The sequence below is a fragment of the Vitis vinifera genome, chromosome 7, assembly GCF_030704535.1.
Source record: "Vitis vinifera cultivar Pinot Noir 40024 chromosome 7, ASM3070453v1".
Lineage (NCBI taxonomy): Eukaryota > Viridiplantae > Streptophyta > Magnoliopsida > Vitales > Vitaceae > Vitis > Vitis vinifera.
In genome coordinates this window covers 237,501-257,206 of record NC_081811.1, presented here as the reverse complement: position 1 = coordinate 257,206, position 19,706 = coordinate 237,501, and the positions used below count along the sequence as shown (strand labels likewise).

General features: G+C 35.2%; 1 protein-coding gene, 1 long non-coding RNA gene and 1 other non-coding gene across 4 annotated transcripts in view; 1 reads left to right on the top strand and 2 right to left on the bottom strand.

Annotated features, from left to right (window-relative positions):
• Nucleotides 1-2,487: 2,487 nt before the first annotated feature.
• On the bottom strand, nucleotides 2,488-3,646 carry LOC132254035 (uncharacterized). The gene is made up of 2 exons (XR_009465956.1): nucleotides 3,425-3,646; nucleotides 2,488-3,329 (listed from the first exon to the last, which is right to left on the bottom strand). It is a non-coding gene; the product is annotated as an uncharacterized LOC132254035 (long non-coding RNA).
• MIR166G (microRNA MIR166g) lies at nucleotides 3,506-3,605 on the bottom strand. Its single transcript, NR_127759.1, has one exon. It is a non-coding gene; the product is annotated as a microRNA MIR166g (primary transcript).
• A 7,522-nt stretch (nucleotides 3,647-11,168) lies between the features above and the next one.
• Nucleotides 11,169-19,706, top strand: part of LOC100266515 (flowering locus K homology domain) — an 18,042-nt gene continuing 9,504 nt past the window's right edge. The window contains exons 1-5 of one of the 2 annotated variants that reach the window (XM_010653646.3): nucleotides 11,169-11,333; nucleotides 13,197-13,466; nucleotides 16,686-16,923; nucleotides 17,444-17,592; nucleotides 18,520-18,795. In XM_010653646.3, coding sequence (XP_010651948.1) covers nucleotides 13,209-13,466; nucleotides 16,686-16,923; nucleotides 17,444-17,592; nucleotides 18,520-18,795 — 921 coding nt within the window. In that variant the 5' untranslated portion in view covers nucleotides 11,169-11,333; nucleotides 13,197-13,208. The remainder of the gene's footprint in view (nucleotides 11,334-13,196; nucleotides 13,467-16,685; nucleotides 16,924-17,443; nucleotides 17,593-18,519; nucleotides 18,796-19,706) is intronic. The other variant, XM_010653645.3, reaches the window with a different exon arrangement.

The following is a 19,706-nucleotide window of genomic DNA, read 5'->3' as shown; positions in this document are numbered from 1 at the left end:
CACCTGTTCAACCAATTTGCAGGTGTATTGATCATGTCTTAAGTGCTGCATGATATTGACTAATGTCTCGACAAAAAGTGAGCCAAATATGTTTGTCAAACGCTATTCCATCAACGAGTCCAGAACTATTATCTGATCACCCTGTTTTTCATTTTTGTAAACAACCTCAAATATTATTTTACTATTGTTTCCAGTTTCCAGGGTGATTTTCATGCTGATCGATTGGGTGAAGTAAGTGATCTGTAGCATCATTATTTGTGTAATTCTCCTGCATTCTGCATTGACAAGAATGATACTCCGGTATGAATTGTTCTATTTATTAATAAAATCGATAATACCCAATGGAAAAAAAGTTAGCGAGGACACCTTCACACCAAGAAATGTGAGTCTACCTTCTCTTGGCCATTAGATTAGAATATTTCTCGAACTTTGAAAACCTGATACATGAATGTGTTTAAACAGGGGGGTCACTTTGGGGGAATGACCTCCATGTGGGCTCACTCTTTTATAACATTACTTCCCGAGTGTCTTAACCCAAGACCGTTGGATGAAATCTGAGAACAAAAGGAACTGGTGAAAATCCTCAAAAGGAAGCCTACATGCCTAATCTAACCAGCCTGCTTAGTTTCCTACATCCCTCCCTAGCCCCTTCATCTCCCACTCTCTCTCCAGTGGAAATCTGATCCAAATCATTTACAGACTTTTTCTTGTCAGCCGGGTCTAAATTGTCATACCAATGACTTCAAAAATAGATGTATTAATTCGAGTCCCCTCACCTAGGACCCACATTGGACAGACAATAAGGACAGTCCACCAACCCAAACTAAAGTTGTTTTTGATCATATGCTATTTGGTTAATCAGGTCTTGGCTTGAAGTTATTTAATTTTGCTCACCCTTTGCTCAAGTTTAAGCTGAATCCAACATCACAAGCATGGGTTGTGATTTGTTGTAAGTTGACAGAACGAATATAATGTTTCTACCACAACCCGACAGCATTGCTCATTAAAGGATGCAGCCAAACAAGGTCTAATAGATCCAAAAATGATAGGAAGATAAATGTCTTTGACAGGATGGCCTTGTTGTCTACCCAATATATCTGATAAATTGTCAGTGTCCACAGGATTCGCCACATGGACCCTTAAAGGTTATTTTTCACAAGATATTTGAAAAAACTTATAATTATCCACTTGAGATCACAGTTTTATACAGTAGAATATGGGAGGTTTAATCAAACCTAAATGATTGGAGACACCACTGTTTTTCATAATGAATCATGTTGGTTATTTTATTCTTATTTTAAATTTAATCAAAGGTCAGTTGGGTCATTTAGGCAAGTTCAGCTTTATGTTAACAATGCCTTTGTGATTTGCTGCCTGGCCATCAAATGGATTCTTGTGTTTCATTCAATGCTTTTTCTAGTATCATTGCGGATTAAGTCAAAAAGTAATAGAATTATATGATGATATCTTTATTACTTTGAGGAGGAATTTAGTGTGACTTTATTTAATCTATTTTACTTTGGGAATTACCCATTGGTTAGTTCTTGTCTTTGACTGGTTCATTGATGTCAAACTTGTATAAGATACATGTAATTATAGGGATTTGAATATGTATGTATGAATGAGAAGGAGAGGGAAAGTTTGCAAAATTGTTGCTACATAACTAGTTTGTGGAAAACAGTAGCTTCTTATTGTTCGGTTTAAAGCTAACAATGAGCTATACAATGCAGGGGAAAGGGATTACTGTGCCTGTGGTTATAGAACTTCCCAACTCCAATGAAGGGTGGTTTCTGTTTCAGGTCTCTGACAAGTGATACCATTCCCTGTAGTCTTTTATAAATAAACTAGTGGATGCTTTTTTCTCCTAAAAGTATGTTATGACGCTCTTCTTATTGGTGACAACACGTTTTAGAGGATAGATCATTGTGATGGGTCCCTACTCCTTTACAGACAAATTTTGGGCTTCACTTTTTTGATAAACAACTACCAAAAAGAAAAAGGAAATTAAGAACTGCAGCAGAGGGGAAGTCCTTGTCTCTCTCTCTGTTTTTTGTTTTTTATGTTTTGTTTTGTTTTTTCTTTTTCTTTTGATTGAATTGATAGTAGGAATTATATGTTGCTAGAGGATGTGATACACGCCATTGGGGCATGCAACTGAAGAGTCCCATATAAGATGTGTTACAATTTGTCGCAAAATACATACAATGAGGTAAAATAGAGTTATGCTACTCTCTTTGAGTGGCTTCCTATTAAAATTGAACCCCTTTTTTTTTTTTATATATCTATCAATAAAGTAGTTCAAAGATCCATGTTTCTGTTTCAAACATGAAAAGAAGATATTTTCATCCCATTACTAGGTTTTAGAAACTCTAATAGTAGAAACATTAACCTAGTACCACCTCAAAAACACTGAACAATAAGTCAATAACTCTATATAAATGAATACAAAGCTTATGATAAAATGGGTGTAGAGCACACAAGCAGACAAGCCCAAACGGTAGGCACCTCTCATTTTTCCACTTTCTGCTCTTTTCATCTCCGTTTTCTCCATCCTCCAGTCCTATCAAACCCTAATATAAAGTACATCTGTTACATTTTTTCAACCACACTTTCAACACAAGAATCGCAACAATGATATTGGAATTGTCCTCATATCATGAATTACACTGAAATTGCATGGTTGTTGTTTGGTTAATGAGTACATTTTGTGCATGATATCCTTGTCTTCCTGGCAGCAAAAGTATCGGCAAGCGGTGCTAGATCTACAGTTTTTGACATATGACAAATTCTGGCAGGTCTGACCCACATGCTATTACAAGCTTCACATGTAAATCTGACCCACAAGGAGTTTTGGGTTTTTTGCTTGTAGAATTGACCCACAAGAGTTAATACATCTGACCCACATCCTTTGTAATAGTTTGGAGCAGACAGATGTTATGATGATGGAATTCTGTAAGGACTAAGGAGGAGGCAAATTCAGAGCTTCTCTCTTACACAGTACACAAGAGAGTGAAAGCTCCCCAGTCATGACTCGCGTTCTTTTCAACTCTCTGGATGCAATCTCCATATGATAGAATCAACCCCCCAAGTCCCAAATAAGAAAAATATGAACAAAGAAGCCAAAAAGATAAGGGATGACCAAAATTTTCAGTCTTCATGTTCACATTAACCTAAAGTTCAGTCGTGTGTTCACAAGGGAAGTCTTTGGAAACTAAAGCATACCTACTTGCTGCTGCCTGCTGCTATCTCTGAATCTGGCAAACGCCTTTCTGTTACTGTGTTCATAGTCTACTTGTTTGCCTCTTGCTGTTCCTGTGCTCTTAGTCTACCTGTTTGCATTAGAATAAGAATTCGAAAAGGATCTTAGGCTCTTTAATACAATCAAGTCTGAAATTCAACCAAGTATCATATCATAAGGCCTAACCAGAGACTCAAAGTTCTTCATGAATCATAAGAAAGCAGCCATCGATCTGTGCATTTTCCGGCATGCAAATTGAAGTCTGGTTTTTGGGTTGAGGGGAATGAAGCCTGGTCCGAAATCATTCAAACGCTGCTTGAGCTTCATACGAAGGATCTCGAACCAGACAACATTCCCCTCAACTGTTCAAGAGAGGGAGAGAGATGGAGAGAGAGAAGTGGCATAGAGTTTGTGATTTGGCCATGCATTATTTTTTATGATGTTCTTATATATATACATAGGAATAAGGAGAGATTCTTTCTTGGGTCACATGACTTGGAGTCCACTTTCTACACCACCCCTAACTTGCTTTTTCACACATAGGATGTAGTTTATGGGAATTTCCTTTGTAAAAATCCAAATAAATATTATTTCGGTAGAAGAAGTTAAGACCTTCCCTCATCCATAATACATGGTTTTTAGCATTAGAGTTATGTTATTAGTCTATTAGTGATAGTGAGGTCAACCAAAATAGCTACTTTTAGCCTCTCTTATAGCATGTGACACAAGCTACTCTCTACCTTCAACACCAGGTTGCAACCCATTTTGAAAATATCAAGTACTCGCATCATTAAGAAACTCGTTTCGATAAACTGCTAGTCATGTTTGGTAGTTTAGCACATATTTTATGCCCATTCTCCAATAATTTAGGTTTTAATATCTTTGTTTATCTCGAAGATTCAACTAAGACATGTTTGCATAGATTTGCAGTAAATAGATTTAGACTTAAAATCGTGTTTTGGCTGATAAAACTCGAGAAGACTACAATCCGGTGTACCCCCTTCTTTGTAAATTTTCAAAATCATTCTTCTTAACAGACACAGCTTTTAAGGGTCTGACTTGTTTTTAAGGATCTTGACATTGTGTTTATTATATTCCCAAGTAAAGGATATGTCTTTTGCTTCCCACTAGGGTAAAGGGGAAGGTTGGGAGGTGGAGAACCTTCATCAATGATGGCATATGCAGCTAGTGTGATGCTAAGCTTAAAACCCAAGCTTAGTACAGATTGGCCTGTTAAAGCTTTTACCGGACCATCACATGAAAAGAAGAAAGGACAAAAGGAAAAGTGGAACACTTAGTCACCATGCTTAATGCCTGGTAAACTTTGTTTACTTGACCTAATTTCTTTTAAGTTACTTTGTTAGACTTCTAACTTTAGTTTTGTCTTTTGCTTGGTGGTCTTGGCGATAAATTGCGGACCCTATAACAGTTCTGCCATCACGAATTTGAGGTCTTTCAGGCTAGTGAAGTTGCTTTTAGTAAAGCAAGAAAAGATTAGAACTCCTGAACTTACACTATGCTTTAAACACGAGCTTGAGTTTGATCGAAAACAAGTAACCTACTTGATGCATTTAGAATATACAGAATTAAGTAACATGGTTCCTAGGAATACGAGAGAAAATTGAAATCTTCGAAAAATATTTAGATATCCCTTTGTCCTTGTTGTTGAAGCTTTAGACAGGCTGTTTGGATTCAATAACAGTACACATCCATTTCCATATCTTCTTTCACGTGACGTAGATGTTTCTCTCCATTATTTATTTTTTGGAGACTTGTTCCCTCTTCCTCTTAGTGCCTTTTGCCTATATTGGTGTACTGCTTGTTCGGCGAGAAGGAAAACTAAACTGCTACTGATTGAAAGGGTTTTTTGACCTCCCTGAGATGAAATCCTCTCCTCCAGATAGGTGGGGCAACCTGCTTTTCTTCTACAACATGAGATTGGGCCTTGACAATGTATGGCAATGATTTAGAGGTTGCAATGGGGAAGAGCCAGAAAGGAGGGGATATGAGGGCAAAGACCTCTTTTTCAGTGCCAAAGATTCCACTTTCTGCATGGAACATTTTTTTTTTGCTAACAAACACTGCCTCATCGTGGAACTGATTTTCAGCACACATGACCAAAACCATCTTAATGGACTGCTTTTTTGGACTACTAGTTCGGATAAATGTGGTTCTGATACCGTAACATGAAAATATATAGAAAAGGTTATTGATTCATTTCAATTCCTGTGTAAATTACAATGACTGTTAAACATGCAAACTTGTTGCCGTCCTTCACATTGTATGCATGTAAATTTCTTGTCGTCACAAAATATTTTGGTAGAAAACATGGCCTGCACATGTATAAAAACACAGTCCACAGTTTTGAAAGGTGCAAGATACACCTAAATTGCACACAAGGTGCTCATGTGAGCAAGTGAAAAGCAACATAGGGTGCATATCAATGTTATCAAATATGACGTAAAATTCAATGTGGGCAACAAAAAATTCAAGATTTCAAGAATTTAAAAGAAGCACCAAATTTAGAACTAGTAACACATTATAAAATTTCAATACCGCAATGAAAGTAATAAAAGGAAAATAGATGAGGCAGGGCCTCTCTAACCAGGTGTATGTCTTGACAGGTGAGGCACCATAGCTAGGAAGTCGCTGCTCTCAGGCCTAAGAGGGCTTAAAGAATGCCTTCAACAACTATGCCCATTTCGCAGTTGATGTTTAAGACACATTGGAAGGTGTTTCAATGCACCATCAGGGTATATACCATATAGGATAACAAGGGTCATGGAGCTAGAAAAATATTGTGAGCTCCAGCTAAGGAACGTCTGTACAATCACATCCTATGAACACCAGTAGCTGCGGGTTCCAACATAATGATTCAGACAAAGGTAAAAGCAATAGGTTAGACAGCTCTATAATACGACCAAACCTTGTTTGGCCCAGAAATCTATATAATGGGAAGAAGATCCTGCACTAGAATAGAGCCCCCCATTGGAAATATGGAGTCAAATGAGCTTTTCCAGGTCCCCACCTTGTTTGGAAATGCTAGCAGAATAAAGTTCTTCAAGTTCAAAGTTCTCGTGATATTACTTCCGATGACAGTAGATTAATCTATCACCCCATCAACAAAAACACAAAAGCAGATAGAATCAAGACCTGAATTCATATAAGAAAAGTTATATGCCGTGGAAAAAAACTTAAAAGGGAGTCAAATCACCTTTCAAAACAGTACTCTGTTTCCACATTTCAAGCAAGTTCTACTCATACATTGTTGTTCTTCTTTACTTTTGGTAAGATTTTATTATTAGCCACTAACTCAAAGGAATCATTCGTGTCAAATTGGATTAGGTATCCCTTTCTTTTCTGTGCAAACTTCTAAGTTGGAGTTACTATGATTACACACAGCAATAATTTCTGACTAATAGATTGCATCTGGATTGGTGGGGGCCTTCTGCCCAACGAGCTCTCCTCATCACCGTATCTTTTATGAAATGAAGGTGAATGAACATCACTTGTCTGATCACATATTTGTGAAAAAATTGTAGTACTGCAGCTCTGTTTGTTTTTGTCAGATACAGCATCTTGGAAAAGATGAGGAGTATGACAACCATCATTGATGTGTGCTCAAGTATTTGCAATATACAAGATGAATAAGACAGCCCACCAGAATGTTTCCTTGGAAAAAGGTCACATAATCTTTTTCCAAGTTGGAAAAGAAAAAAAAAAGGTTGGTTTCCTTATTTCATATGTGCAGAAGCATAGCATGGGCTCACTGGGGCCATTTCTCCCATTTATATTTCCCTATACCAAACACATAGTACATCTTCTAAAGTTCTGCTCATAGTGTTAAATGTGGTTTTAGGTTATATTTTGGAGCAACTTAATATTTAACACATAGTTTTGCAACGATTCCTTGCAGGTCTGCAAGGTTTTGGCGATTTTGGATTGATGGCATTTGACGTCCAAGGAAAGGCAAAGACCGAAAGATTTGCTGTCCTTAAGAAACATAAAGGAAAGGTAAAGGCCTTCATTCTTTTGGGTGATTTATATACAAGAAAGGTGGATGAAAGGAGAGTATGACCAAGATGTCTAGCTTCCAAGGGGCTCCTCAAGAAACCAGAATTCCCACTATTTTGAGAAAAATTTCTGTACCCCATCTTGCTGTGTAACTTTTTTACCAATGTTGCTTTGTGGATGAGGCCAGATTCAGATTGCTGACTGGTAAAATCTCCGGTTTCCCCATGTGGCCCTCAGTGTCCTAAAAGGAGCTAGGAAGGGGCTGCATCCACAGCATCTTTTACCAGAGAATAATTGACAAGGGTGTAGGGACCATCCCCTAAGCGTACACGTGGCGGTCTCACAAGGCACTCCTCCGTTGGACATGTGGCACATCCAACCCTCTGTCCAGGTGATCACATAAACTAACACGTGACACGTCCAACCCTTTGTCCAAACAATCAAGTGGACTAACACGCAGCACGTACCTCCCCAGTTTGGATATCCAATTCGGACCCAGTGGCTAGCGTCTCAAACAAGATTCTTGACCGCATTTTGCGGGTAATCATTACTCATTTTGCCAAAAACATACTATAACAGACAGGACTTTCCTGGGTCTCTTTGGGCAACCTGCCATGACTTGCCCTACGCCGCCTGCAGAGGGAAAAAATAAGGGTGATGGCAAATCATCCCTCCAACAATCTCTGACAGCCGCCTGCAGGATAGTGATGGCTTTTCCACCCTCTGAGCACCATCATAACAGCCAGAAAGTCTTCTCACCATTCAAAATGACAAAGCTCCTGACACTATAAAATACCCCTGACGACACAGTCAAAGGAGGTAAGCATTCCTAAGGAGAAGGGCCCCATAAAAATATCAATATGTTAGAGAGCAAAACTAACAAAGGCATCGAATGGTGTGTCCGGACCCCTTGTCCGGACATCTTTTGCAGGGCAAAGGAAGGAAGCATCATCTTCAGTTGAGAAGGCGAGTACGTCAGGAAATTGCAGTGGCTTTGGTGACTCCATCCTTCAACAAAGGGGATTTGGCTGACCACTTTTTCTAGGATCTTACTTGACTGAAATGTGACCTCCCACTTTCTGGTTTTCCAAACTGACCACAGAGTGCAGAAAGGAGGGTGGAAGCACTGCATCAATAGAAAATGTTTACTAGAAAACTTGTCATAATCATGGTGGATCATCAACCAAAACATTTCAGAATGTGCACCTTTAAATGGAATTCAAACCAATTGTATACTTATCATTTGAAAGTTAAATCTTTAAGGGTTAGATAATCAAGGCCCAGTTTAACAAAGTTTTTGAAAACACTTATTTGGAACTCAAATATAAAAAACCAACTTTTTTGGCTTATTCTCCATGAAGTTATTGAATGCTTAAGTATAATATAAGTTTTTTTTTTTTTTAAATATTATTAACCAAAACATTGAAGGGTAGATAAATAAATAGGGGGAGAAGTCGAACCCCGAGATCTCTGTTAACCAAAACTTTGATATCATGTCAGATAATTATTTTTTCTAAAAGCTTACAAGTAATTAAGAACTGGACCTACAATACGTATCATGCTTTGACAAGTAGAAGTGTGGACTTGATTTGCTAAGAATGTAAAGGTTTTCCTGGACATGCGAGAGGGGAAAAACAAGGAAAATGAGAGCAGAAAAAAATCAGCGGCCTTGGTAGGAATGGAACAGTCAGTGGTCAAAAGGAAATAAAAACAGCCATAGTGGGTGCAATGAACTCAGAATGTGCCCAAGAATAAAAAAAGTGGTTGTGACTTTGATTCCTCGTCTCAAATCCACATGATGCGTTTACACACCTTTTCGTTTAAAGAAATAGGTAAAGGAGACTACAGCACTTGGATGCGTTTGGGATGCGAAAATATGAATAGGAGTCTTAGTTTGGTATGCAAGAATATGAATGAGAGCCTGAGTTTAGCATGCTGATATATGAATGAAGGTAACAATAGAAATGGGGATGAATTAAAATAATATGACAAAAATAGAAATAAGATGGTTATGGGGTGTAGAGGAAGAAAAACATGGTTAAGTGGAATGCATTTATAATAAGATGGTTCCCACTTGTCATCAACAACAATTTCAACCATAGTTGATGAAATTGCAATACCTTGTTTCGTTACACATCACTCTTTTCAACAAATGGGTTTCTATTTCCCCTTTGAGTGGCACATAATTATACCATATTATAAAATGACTTTAATGATATGTTGAATGTTTTAAACAATAGAACACTCCATATCAAAGGGTATAAGATATATATATAAAATTTGTATTTGAACCTCAAAATTTCATTAAGTAATCGAATTGAAGTCAATCAGTGGTAATTATTTTTTCTTTCTTCCAATTGAAAAAAGATTGGATTATGTGCTATTTTTCAAATGTTACTTTGATGGAAAAATATTTTCAAAGATTGAGTTTCTATTCTATGTAGATTCTACTTTCTTTTCTAAAAAGAAAAACCCTGGTCTCACCAATCCTTCAATCCTTTAACAACCCCATTTTAGACTATATTCTAATATTAACAAAAACTCCAATGATTATGTTGATTTCAATTACATTGATTATGAGTAACTAGTAAAAAAGATTAATTAGAGTTAGGGTCCTAAAATAAGAAATTCATTCAAGCAATTCTATCTAAGAATATAAGCCATCGTAGTAAGTGTTGGCTTGTCATTTATCTTGACCTTGTTTAACCTTTGGCCCTAAATCCTTAATGTTAGAGTAAGCCCTCAAAAGCAAAAGGATTTTTGGAACATGTATTATTTATTAATAATACTTGATGGGTCGCTTGTACTTTGCACACAATTTTTATTATTATTATTTGTCTTTATTGTTATGAACATTTTATCTTAATAAGTTGCATCATACACGATGTGTATGAATGGTTTCATAAATGATACAAAACATAGGGTTTTTATTACCTGATATATTTTACAGCAATTCATGAGTTTAGGTGCAATAGAAGTTATAATACATTTTCTTTTTAATTATTGGATAAATTATCTCAACCATTAAAGTGGGACACTGAGAGTATGTTGCACTAATGTTTGGATCAATGATTGCTTTTAATGCCATAAGGAAGTACTCCTAACATGATCATATATTCTCAACATCTTAGGTGTTCATTAGTTCAAATAGTTGATATGAAACATCTTCAAGACAAACATTAATTATCTCTAACGAGGGGATTGTTATATCTAAGAGTACAATTTAAACGGTTAGTTGATCCAACTTGACGTTTGAGTGGACTTAAGTGATCATTTTTAATATTTAAATTGAATTTGAGTTAAGAATTTTCAACTTAAACTCAATTTTGGTTAGGTTTGAGTCAAAATTCAAATAAAGTAAGTTTAACTTGATATAACAATATATTTTATAAGATTGATATAGTATATTGTCTTATACAATTTTTTTTTCTTTTTAGATTATTAAGAAAAAATATCAATTTATGATTATATCATAATTAAATGTCAAAGAAGATGAATTATGATTACTATTATGTTTTATGCAAGATTGTTAAAAGAAATATGTTTGAATCATAAAATATTTATTGTGTTTATTATCATTTTCATAGACGTGCTTAGAAAGAAAACTATATTTTAAAATTAAAAAAAAAAAATCTCTCCCCCTTCTTATATATAGCCTATAAAATAAAATTGAAGTACAATTCAAAAAAAAAAAATATATATATATATATATATATATATTTTACAATTACAAATTGACATAAGACTTGCAACGTTTTTTAATAAGACACTTGTCAAAGTTGTGAATTCCCCATTTTCCATATTTTATATCAATATGATGTGATGAATAAATGAAATTTGGCACCCAATTTTTATAGTAAAATCCAGAAAATTGTTGTCTATTTTAAATCTTTAAGCGGAAGACAAAGATGCTATTCAGTTTATCCTAAAACACAAAATTTTCCCTAGGAAATTATAAAACGCAAATATCAAAATACCCCTCTCTTCACTTTACAGCCCATTCCATTTTCTTGTGGCGCCGTCTGTATCGCGCTTCTTTCACTCCCTCTCTCTGACATTTTCATAAATATTCTCTGATTTTGTAAGTAAACGAAACCTATTTTCAATATTGGGGCTTAGTTTCTCTCTATCATGTGCATTTTCTTTTTTTGATTTCTAGGGTTTTATTCTATTCTGTACATGGTTTCTTCTATTTTTGTTGTTGATTTGCCCGCTGCAATTGTCTCTGACATTTTTTAGGGTTTTTTTTTTAATCTTTCCATAGAAATACCGTGGGTATGAAGCATTCGGTGGCTTTGGTGACTTAGGGCTTGGTTTTTATTTTTATTTTTGGTTTCCTAGACTTTCTGTTTGGTAGTTGGAACAGTTGGGGAAAAAAGAAAAAGAAAAGAAAAGAGAAGAAAGGCAACCCCTTTTTTTTTTAAAGGTGAAATGGCAAATTTCTGGGAACATGCCATGTTCAGTTAACAAACTGAAATGGGAAGTACCCTTTTGATGCTCATGAAAATGGATCACAAATAAAATAAAATAAAATAAATCAGAATGTAATTTTTCGAAGTGTGTTTGTAACTGGGTTTTTTTAAATGTACTATTACTTTTTGTTTTGTTTTTTTTGAATGAAGTCGAAGACAACCTTAATGTCTGCATATGTTGCTTTGATTTCAAAATGCTGGAAATCTTGTCTCAACTATGTATTTATGTTGTCTGAGTGATTTTTGGTTTAAACCTTAAATGTTTAAATCCATTCCTCTTGTTGTTGATTTGTTAGATCAGAAGTCAGAGGTGATTTAATGTTGAGGAAGTAAAGGCAACATGTAATATGTACTTTTTTTTTTTCCTGGCATCTACTCGCGACGATGAAGTTATCGTGAAGGAGATAATAATTAATTCATTGGCAACTCATGGCTATTTTCTTACAGCAAATAATATGAAAACTTTTATGCACTAAGGGATATTTATTTTGTTATTTATCTGTACTACTGTTAAGCAGTGAAACCAATTGGGGTGCCAATCCTTTTCAAGTTATGAACTTACTTAATGATACTCTCCCTAACTTAGTTAGGATTATGATTAAAAATAAAAATGGTAATTACAATGATTGTTAAAAAGGCACAAAGATGCACCACTATAGTGTCTGGAGACATCCCTCATTCTTTTTGATGTGCTTGGAATCTTGCATATTTTGGTTCCATATGTTAGAATTTTGGATCATATTTGGTGACATGTGTTCAAACAAAAATGTTTGCATGTCAAAATTTCTAATGTTTTATGCATTACACATGTGCCTCCTAGGTTGCAACTCACTTCACTGGAGTGCTGCTTGAGGTCCAACTTGTGCCTAGGCCTCAAAGCTTGGGTTTTAGGGGGCCATAGCTCCTTAAATGCACCTTGTGCCTTTGAAAAACTACAGTAGTTACATATAATGGATCCTATAGATAATTCTCATTCATTCTGTAACTTTTTTTCAAATTACTTTTTTCTCCTTCTGACTTCTCATTCTCATGATATGACTTGTTACATCATTTCTTTTTTTTAAAAAAAATTTATACTGACATGTGATGCACTTTATGCACGTAGTGTGTGTCCAAGCAAGTTTTTCTAAACATTGTCTGTCTTTTAAAATTATTTAGCTTGATCACTGGGGGAGGGTATAACTTTATCATTGATGGAGTGGTTGTGGCTTATTAAACATTAGGGTTGTGAATGTTACGATCCAATCTATTCTATGCTGCTTGTTTTTCATTTGCATGGTTCATCCCTTTAAAGAATTAATTAACTTGTTTCCTCATTGCATTCTTAGAAATGGAGAAGTAAATGGATATTGTGTATTGTTGAAGGCATGGCCTTTTTTGGGCAAGGGTGGTGCAGGTGTTTTTCTTTACTTATTTTGTGCTGGATTTGAATATGCATATTGATTAGTTTCACTTGGTTGATTTATGTCTAGTAATTGTTTTCTATGGCTGGGGAGAATGTTGATGAGCTTGATGAAGGTGGGAATTGCCATCCTCCAGAAAAACAGGGACTCAACGATGGTTCAGGAGGGGGAGAAAAGTGGCCTGGATGGCCTGGAGAGAATGTTTTCAGGATGTTGATTCCTGTGCAAAAGGTTGGCTATATAATTGGTCGCAAGGGTGAACATATCAAAAAACTTAGTGAGGAGACAAAGGCTCGCATAAAGATTCTCGATGGTCCTCCTGGAACATCTGAAAGAGCTGTGAGTTTCTACCTCAACTTTTATAGGTGTTATATGTATTTCTTACAGGAATGGATAACCTAATATTCCGTGCCTTGTTGATGGTGTTATGGTTGTTAGTCGATTAAGTTGTGCTACCGTACATGAAAAGTCATTTTGATGTATTCAGTTTTCCTTTTGTTTTTTTGTTTTTTGTTTTTGTTTTTGTTTTGTTCTATTTTTTTTTAGTTTCTTTAAAACTATCTCTTGCAAGAAATGTTTCTTATAGTAGATATTTGCAATCCACACTATGAAACTGTTATTTGATTTGATTTATCCATTTTATTGTGTTTAATTGCTATACAGTATTAGCAATTTTTAAATCATTTTTCAATTTTCTGATTTATTCAAAAATAGCATAAATTATGTCTGGAATTTTGTATTATGCAGGGAATTATTATAAGTTAATTGGAAGAAAAAAACACTAGCATTTATTAGCTGTTTAACTCCCATGTTTTAGCAAACTTGTTTCTCCATTTGTTTTTATGAGTTTTTTTTTTTCTGTTATAATTTAGAACTGTAAGGGCAACATGATATAGGAAACTCTTAATACCACTTTCTGGCAACTGCTGTTTTGATTAAGAAGGAAAAGCCATATATTGTAACTGGAACTTTGTAAATGAATAGCAGAAGGTGAAGAATGTCAACAAATAGAATGTGTTCACCCTCTGAAGTAAAATTGTAGTCAAAAAGTGAACTGGTAAAAAGATAACAAGATAAAAAAATTAGAAATATCAACTTAACTAAAGGTTAAATATAAAGAAACTGTCTTTTGTCACAATGACCAAAATGAGTGTGTGCAGGTTCTACAACCACCTAAGGCAACAAATCAATGACCAAAGTGGCTTCAATTTAGAAGAACCAAAGATCCAGATTGCAGGGATCAGCATTGAGTATTACAAGTTCTTCTGACTTAACAATCAGAAATACATTTTGCGGACATCGGTACCAAGAAGTTTTGCACTGTATCTGGTAATTTCAGAACTTGGTCAAATGGTGTCTTGCCTCACCTTGTTAAACTCTTTATAAGAAAACTACCATAATTCACGCTAATATGATGCAGTATGACTAAATAGCTTCTGAAAATTTCCCCACATATTCCTTAATAAACATAAACAGTCAGTTGAAAATTTGGTAGTGTAGCTTTTATAAAAAGATATGGTGGTACAGACAAGCTGGTATGGAATAGCAATGTTAAAGGCTTATTTTCAGTCAGATCCTTTATGATGCTTTGAATTTGGGAGATGCAGCCATCTTCCTACCCAAGCTGATGTGGAATCCTGAGGCTCTTGTAAAGTTGGTTTCTTTGTTTGGGAGGCAGCATTGATGAAAAACCATGGATAATCTCATGAGAAGGTCGAGACTAGTCAATATGTGTTGTCTATGGAAATATGATTATGAGTCTCCACATCCTACTCTTGTGCACTGTGAATAGGTTTCTGAGCCATGGCTTGTGATTTTTTCTCTAGTAGGAGCATCATGGATTCTCCTGCATTCAGTTAGAGAGGTGCTGCTTTGCTGGTATGGGGCTTTTGTGGGTATGAAGCATAAGATGGTTTGGATTTCCGTTATGCCTATCCTGGACTATCTGAAAAGAGTGCAAAAAATAAAAGATTTTTGAAGGACTGGAACATTCTAATTTTGAAGTGAAAATGGTCTATTAAGGACCTTGTTTTTGTGGTCCAATGGGAGGCAAAACTCTTCCCTTGTTGAAATTTGTTGATAGAATGGTTTATTGCCTTTTTCTCCAGGCACAAATTTGTATACATGGTATGTACATCTTGGCGTCCCTTTTTTGAGAGGTGCCTTTTCTAGTATACTTATCTTGTTGCTTATTACGGATAAATAAATAAATAAAATAATTATAATAACAATAATAAAATAAATATCATTTTAAGATATTGTTCATGTGATATTTTAAACAGCTAAACTTTAATTTATAGAAGTGCTTTAAGAATACTTTAAGAAAATTGAAAGGCATTGCATTTTCAATTTTCATTTTTGTTATCTCTAAGTCATGTGCTCTTATTATCATTTAAAATGATAGATGTACATGAGTGTGTCATTGTATGTTTTAATTGAATGGCTTTGTGTGTGTTTATTTTTTTCTCTTTGAGTTGTCCTTTTTATTTTTATTTTTTTCCTTATGGAATGAGTGCTGAATAGGTTGATAACTGGATGTTGATATTAACTTCATGATTTATGTACTTCTAAATGCAAATCTCCAGATGTTTTTTCTATTCTCAAGGAGCTTTCTGGATTGTATTCTGCATGTTATTGTGATTTAACTCGAATGAATTTCAACTGGATGTTGATGATAACTTTATTATTCATGTACTTGCAAAGAGTGATCTCCAGATTTTATTTATTTTTGGCTATTTTCAAGGAGCTTTCTGTTATCTGATTGTTTTTATTTATTTGTGATTTAACTCAAAGGAATTTTTCAAGGTTTGCTTTGGATTGCCTCCATATGTTCAACATGCTGAGTGTTCAAACCTGCATTCTTCTTAAATTTATTAATGTGATGTTCCTGAAAGAAAAAGAAAAAAGAAAAAAAAAAAAAAGAATCTGTAAAACCTATGTGTGGCAAAGTTTGATGCTGGGTGTTCATTTTACAACTTCCCTTGCAATATCATTATATTGTCACCAATTAGAGCTTCTGTGTCATTCATTCAAGGAAGAGAATTATTCTTATCATGAAACCATCTGGTAAAATGAAGTTTCGATTGAACTTTCAACAGTTGGGTCTTTTCATGAATTTTGTTACATGCAACTGGGTAAAATTATTGGGTTTTGGTGTAAGTGCCAAAGTTGTTTGATCTCCATATCTTAGTACTAGTGACCCAACTAAATAATCTAATCTCCATTTTCAATCCATGTCCTGGGTCAAATTGAACTATATTACTGAGATAAACGCCTAATGCTAGCCTAAGGTTACTTGCAATGAACTAGTTTCTTTATTTTCTTTGTTGGGCACATCTGTTGGGTGCATATGTTATCAACTTTACCCCAAAATTAATGAACAATGATATTCTTGTTAACTTTTGGATAGGTTAAAAATGTCACAAGAGGTTACAATAGATTTTGGTTTTTTACTCTGCTTTTTAGGAAGAGAATCAGCTACCTGCTGTGTTTTAAGTATGAAAAATGGCTTCATAATGCCCCTGACTAGACTTTTTGATGTTTTTGCTCTTTTGAAAGGTAATGGTTTCTGCGAAGGAAGAGCCTGATGCCCCAATTGCTCCTGCTATTGATGGTTTGCTGAGGGTTCACAAATGTATTATGGATGTAGAGAGTGATGTTCCATCAGCTGCAGGAGTTATGGTTTCCACCAGGCTTCTAGTGGTGGCTGCGCAAGCTGGAAGTTTGATTGGAAAGCAGGGTGCCACCATAAAATCTATACAAGAAGCTTCTAATTGCATTGTTCGAGTTCTTGGAGGTGCTGTTCTTTTGAAACACTATTTTCTATGAAATTGTGTCTGAATGTTAGTTGCACAAAGAGAATAGAATTTCTTTCCATTTGGAATTGTTTTTCCTTCAGCTTTTGCTTTTCGTTTGTAAATATCTTTTTGCAAATTTGATGTTAGAATTGCTATCTTTTCTTTCATTATCTATTGTTTGAGTTAGCAACATGTTCCCACTTGAGCATTGAAATTGTTTTGTTACTGTCTGATGCATGTGCAACGTGTAAAGGGGCTTAGCCTTGAGGCCTAGCTCAAGTGGCAAGAGATTGGGGTGGGGATGTGGGAGGTCCTGGGTTCAATCCCCATCATGGGTGAAAAAATGTTACTTATCTTTTATTTAAATAAAAAATAAAAAATCAGTCATTGAAATGCTTGTTTCCTGGGCTGAGAATTGTATGGCACAAGCTCTATTCTACTTTTCTAGATCTCTTCTGGCTATCATATCTGAAATGATGTATGAACTGCTATTCTCATCTTATTAAAAAATTTCTGCAGAAAACCTGCCTCTTTTTGCTCTGCAAAATGATACTGTTGTTGAGATACAAGGGGAGCCTGCAAGTGTGCACAAAGCTGTTGAACTAATTGCATCTAATCTACGGAAATTTTTAGTTGATCGCAGTGTTATTAAAGTATTTGAAATGGAAGTAAGTTTGTTCTTTTCATCTGATTTTCTGGAGTTTTGATTCTTAAAGAGTGGTAGTCATATGGGCATAAAGCCAATGGGAGGTTGAGATCAGCCTAACCCAAATTGGGCATGAAAAGCTCAAATGAAATTTTTGATGAATTTGGTCCCAAGCCTAGGTGACTAACCTGCTTTCTTCCCTAGGTCTATGTATACACCCAATCTTAATTCCAATTGAAAATCTCGAGCGCACTTTAAGCCACTAAGCTTTGGGTCATTCAAACCCATTAACCATTTTTCTTCCTATAAGTTTTTAGTTATATTAATAACCATAGAAAAATGGCACAGGACTTGGATTTTAGAGTCCTTGCATCACTTGAATATCATACTAATGCTTTTTGGGATAATTAATATCATTAGAAAAATAAAAACTAAATATGATTAAATTTTTGTTGAAAAGGATTCAAGGTTTCCTTTTCTAGATTTCTATTGTATGAGATTTTATACCGTTATGAATTGTAGTTGGATTTGACTTTTTGAACTAGTATACACTCATGAACCTTTTTTATTGTACTATGTATAGAGGATTGTGTACTTCTTGGAAGGATTTCTCCCCCTTTTTTGTACTTGATATTTCAATGCAATAGAATTGATGTTTCAGACTAAAAAAATAAAAATAAAAACTTAATAATTGATTTACTCATTGTTTGGGAAGGTGCTTTACAACCCCATCTAGTTTGGTTCCTAAACTGGAAATCATATTGGTTGGGTTTGAATTTATTCAATGATTGTGTTGGAAGTTGCTATCCCTATGTGGGATTTAGCCCCTTTGATCACCAGATAGTTCCTATTAAATTATTTTGTGATCCCTAACATATATGTGCATGTACAAAGTGCATCAATTAATTATTTAAATGTGCTTATATTTGTAAATATTTTTGGTCATCAGATGCAGAAGCCAAATACTCAAGGGAATGAGAACATGCCCCCTCAACAATCCTGGGACCCTTCTCAAGTCTTTCCGATAAATACTGGTGGTGAACCTGGTTTTGTGCCTAATCTTCAATATATGCAGCCTCCATATCAACTTGACAATTATTATCCACCACCAGCCCAAACTCCTTTGGACCAGCATCATCATCATCAGGGTCCTCCTTATGGAAGAGAAACAGGTGCAGGAGTGAGTTCACCCAGTTTGACACCACAACAATCAATTGTCAACAAGGTGATATTTCTATGCTCTTTTTTGCTTTTTCTTTTTCCATTTTTTTTTTCTTCTTCTTACAAGCAAAAAAAAGAATAGGCACCAACAAGCAAGTGAAAAAAGAGAAAACAAAAAACAAGCTTCCTCTCCTTACTTGGAGCTAAGCCTGTCATCAAAGCCTAGCATGATTAAGAAATGATCAACAATACTTATTTATCCAAAAAAAAAAAGTCAACTATGTGCACTTTGACCCATTCTGAAAAGATATTCATGAAATTGGATTTGATTGCTTGGTCTGACTGCTTGATGTCTTCAAATGATATCATATTTCCTTCCATAGATTCCAAACAAGCACGAAGGAATGACCCACGGTGCCTTTTTTTTTTTTTTTTCCTTTCCTACAAAAGATTCATGTTGACTGAGAAGGATTCCTCTTACTGTAGAATGCAGCACCTAAGCCAATCCAAACAGAGAAAAAATCAACTGCCAAAGAATGCTTGCTTTAGGGCAAATAAAGGAGTAAGTGATCATTCGATTCCTCATCATCTCTGCACATTAAACATCCATTTGGCAATATCCATCCCCTCCTTTTAAGCTGATCAAGCATCAAGATCTTTCCTTATGTCACTTCCTAAGCAAAGAAACCTACCTTTGTAGGAGCCTAGGGATTCCAAACTGTACTTGTGTGAAATGGCTCCCTTCTAGCCCAGGCTAGGGAGGCGTACAAAAATTTAATGGAGAACTTGCCACTTTTGGATATCTTTTTTTTTTTTTTTTAATAGGTAAAAGGAAATTGTATTACAAAATACACGATGTATACATATACAAAAACCAATCGAGGCAAAAACAAAGCAACCGCACCCTACAAGGATCTAACCAATCCACAAAATCTATCAAAGAAGTAATATTATCCCCTATGTACACTCTAACCC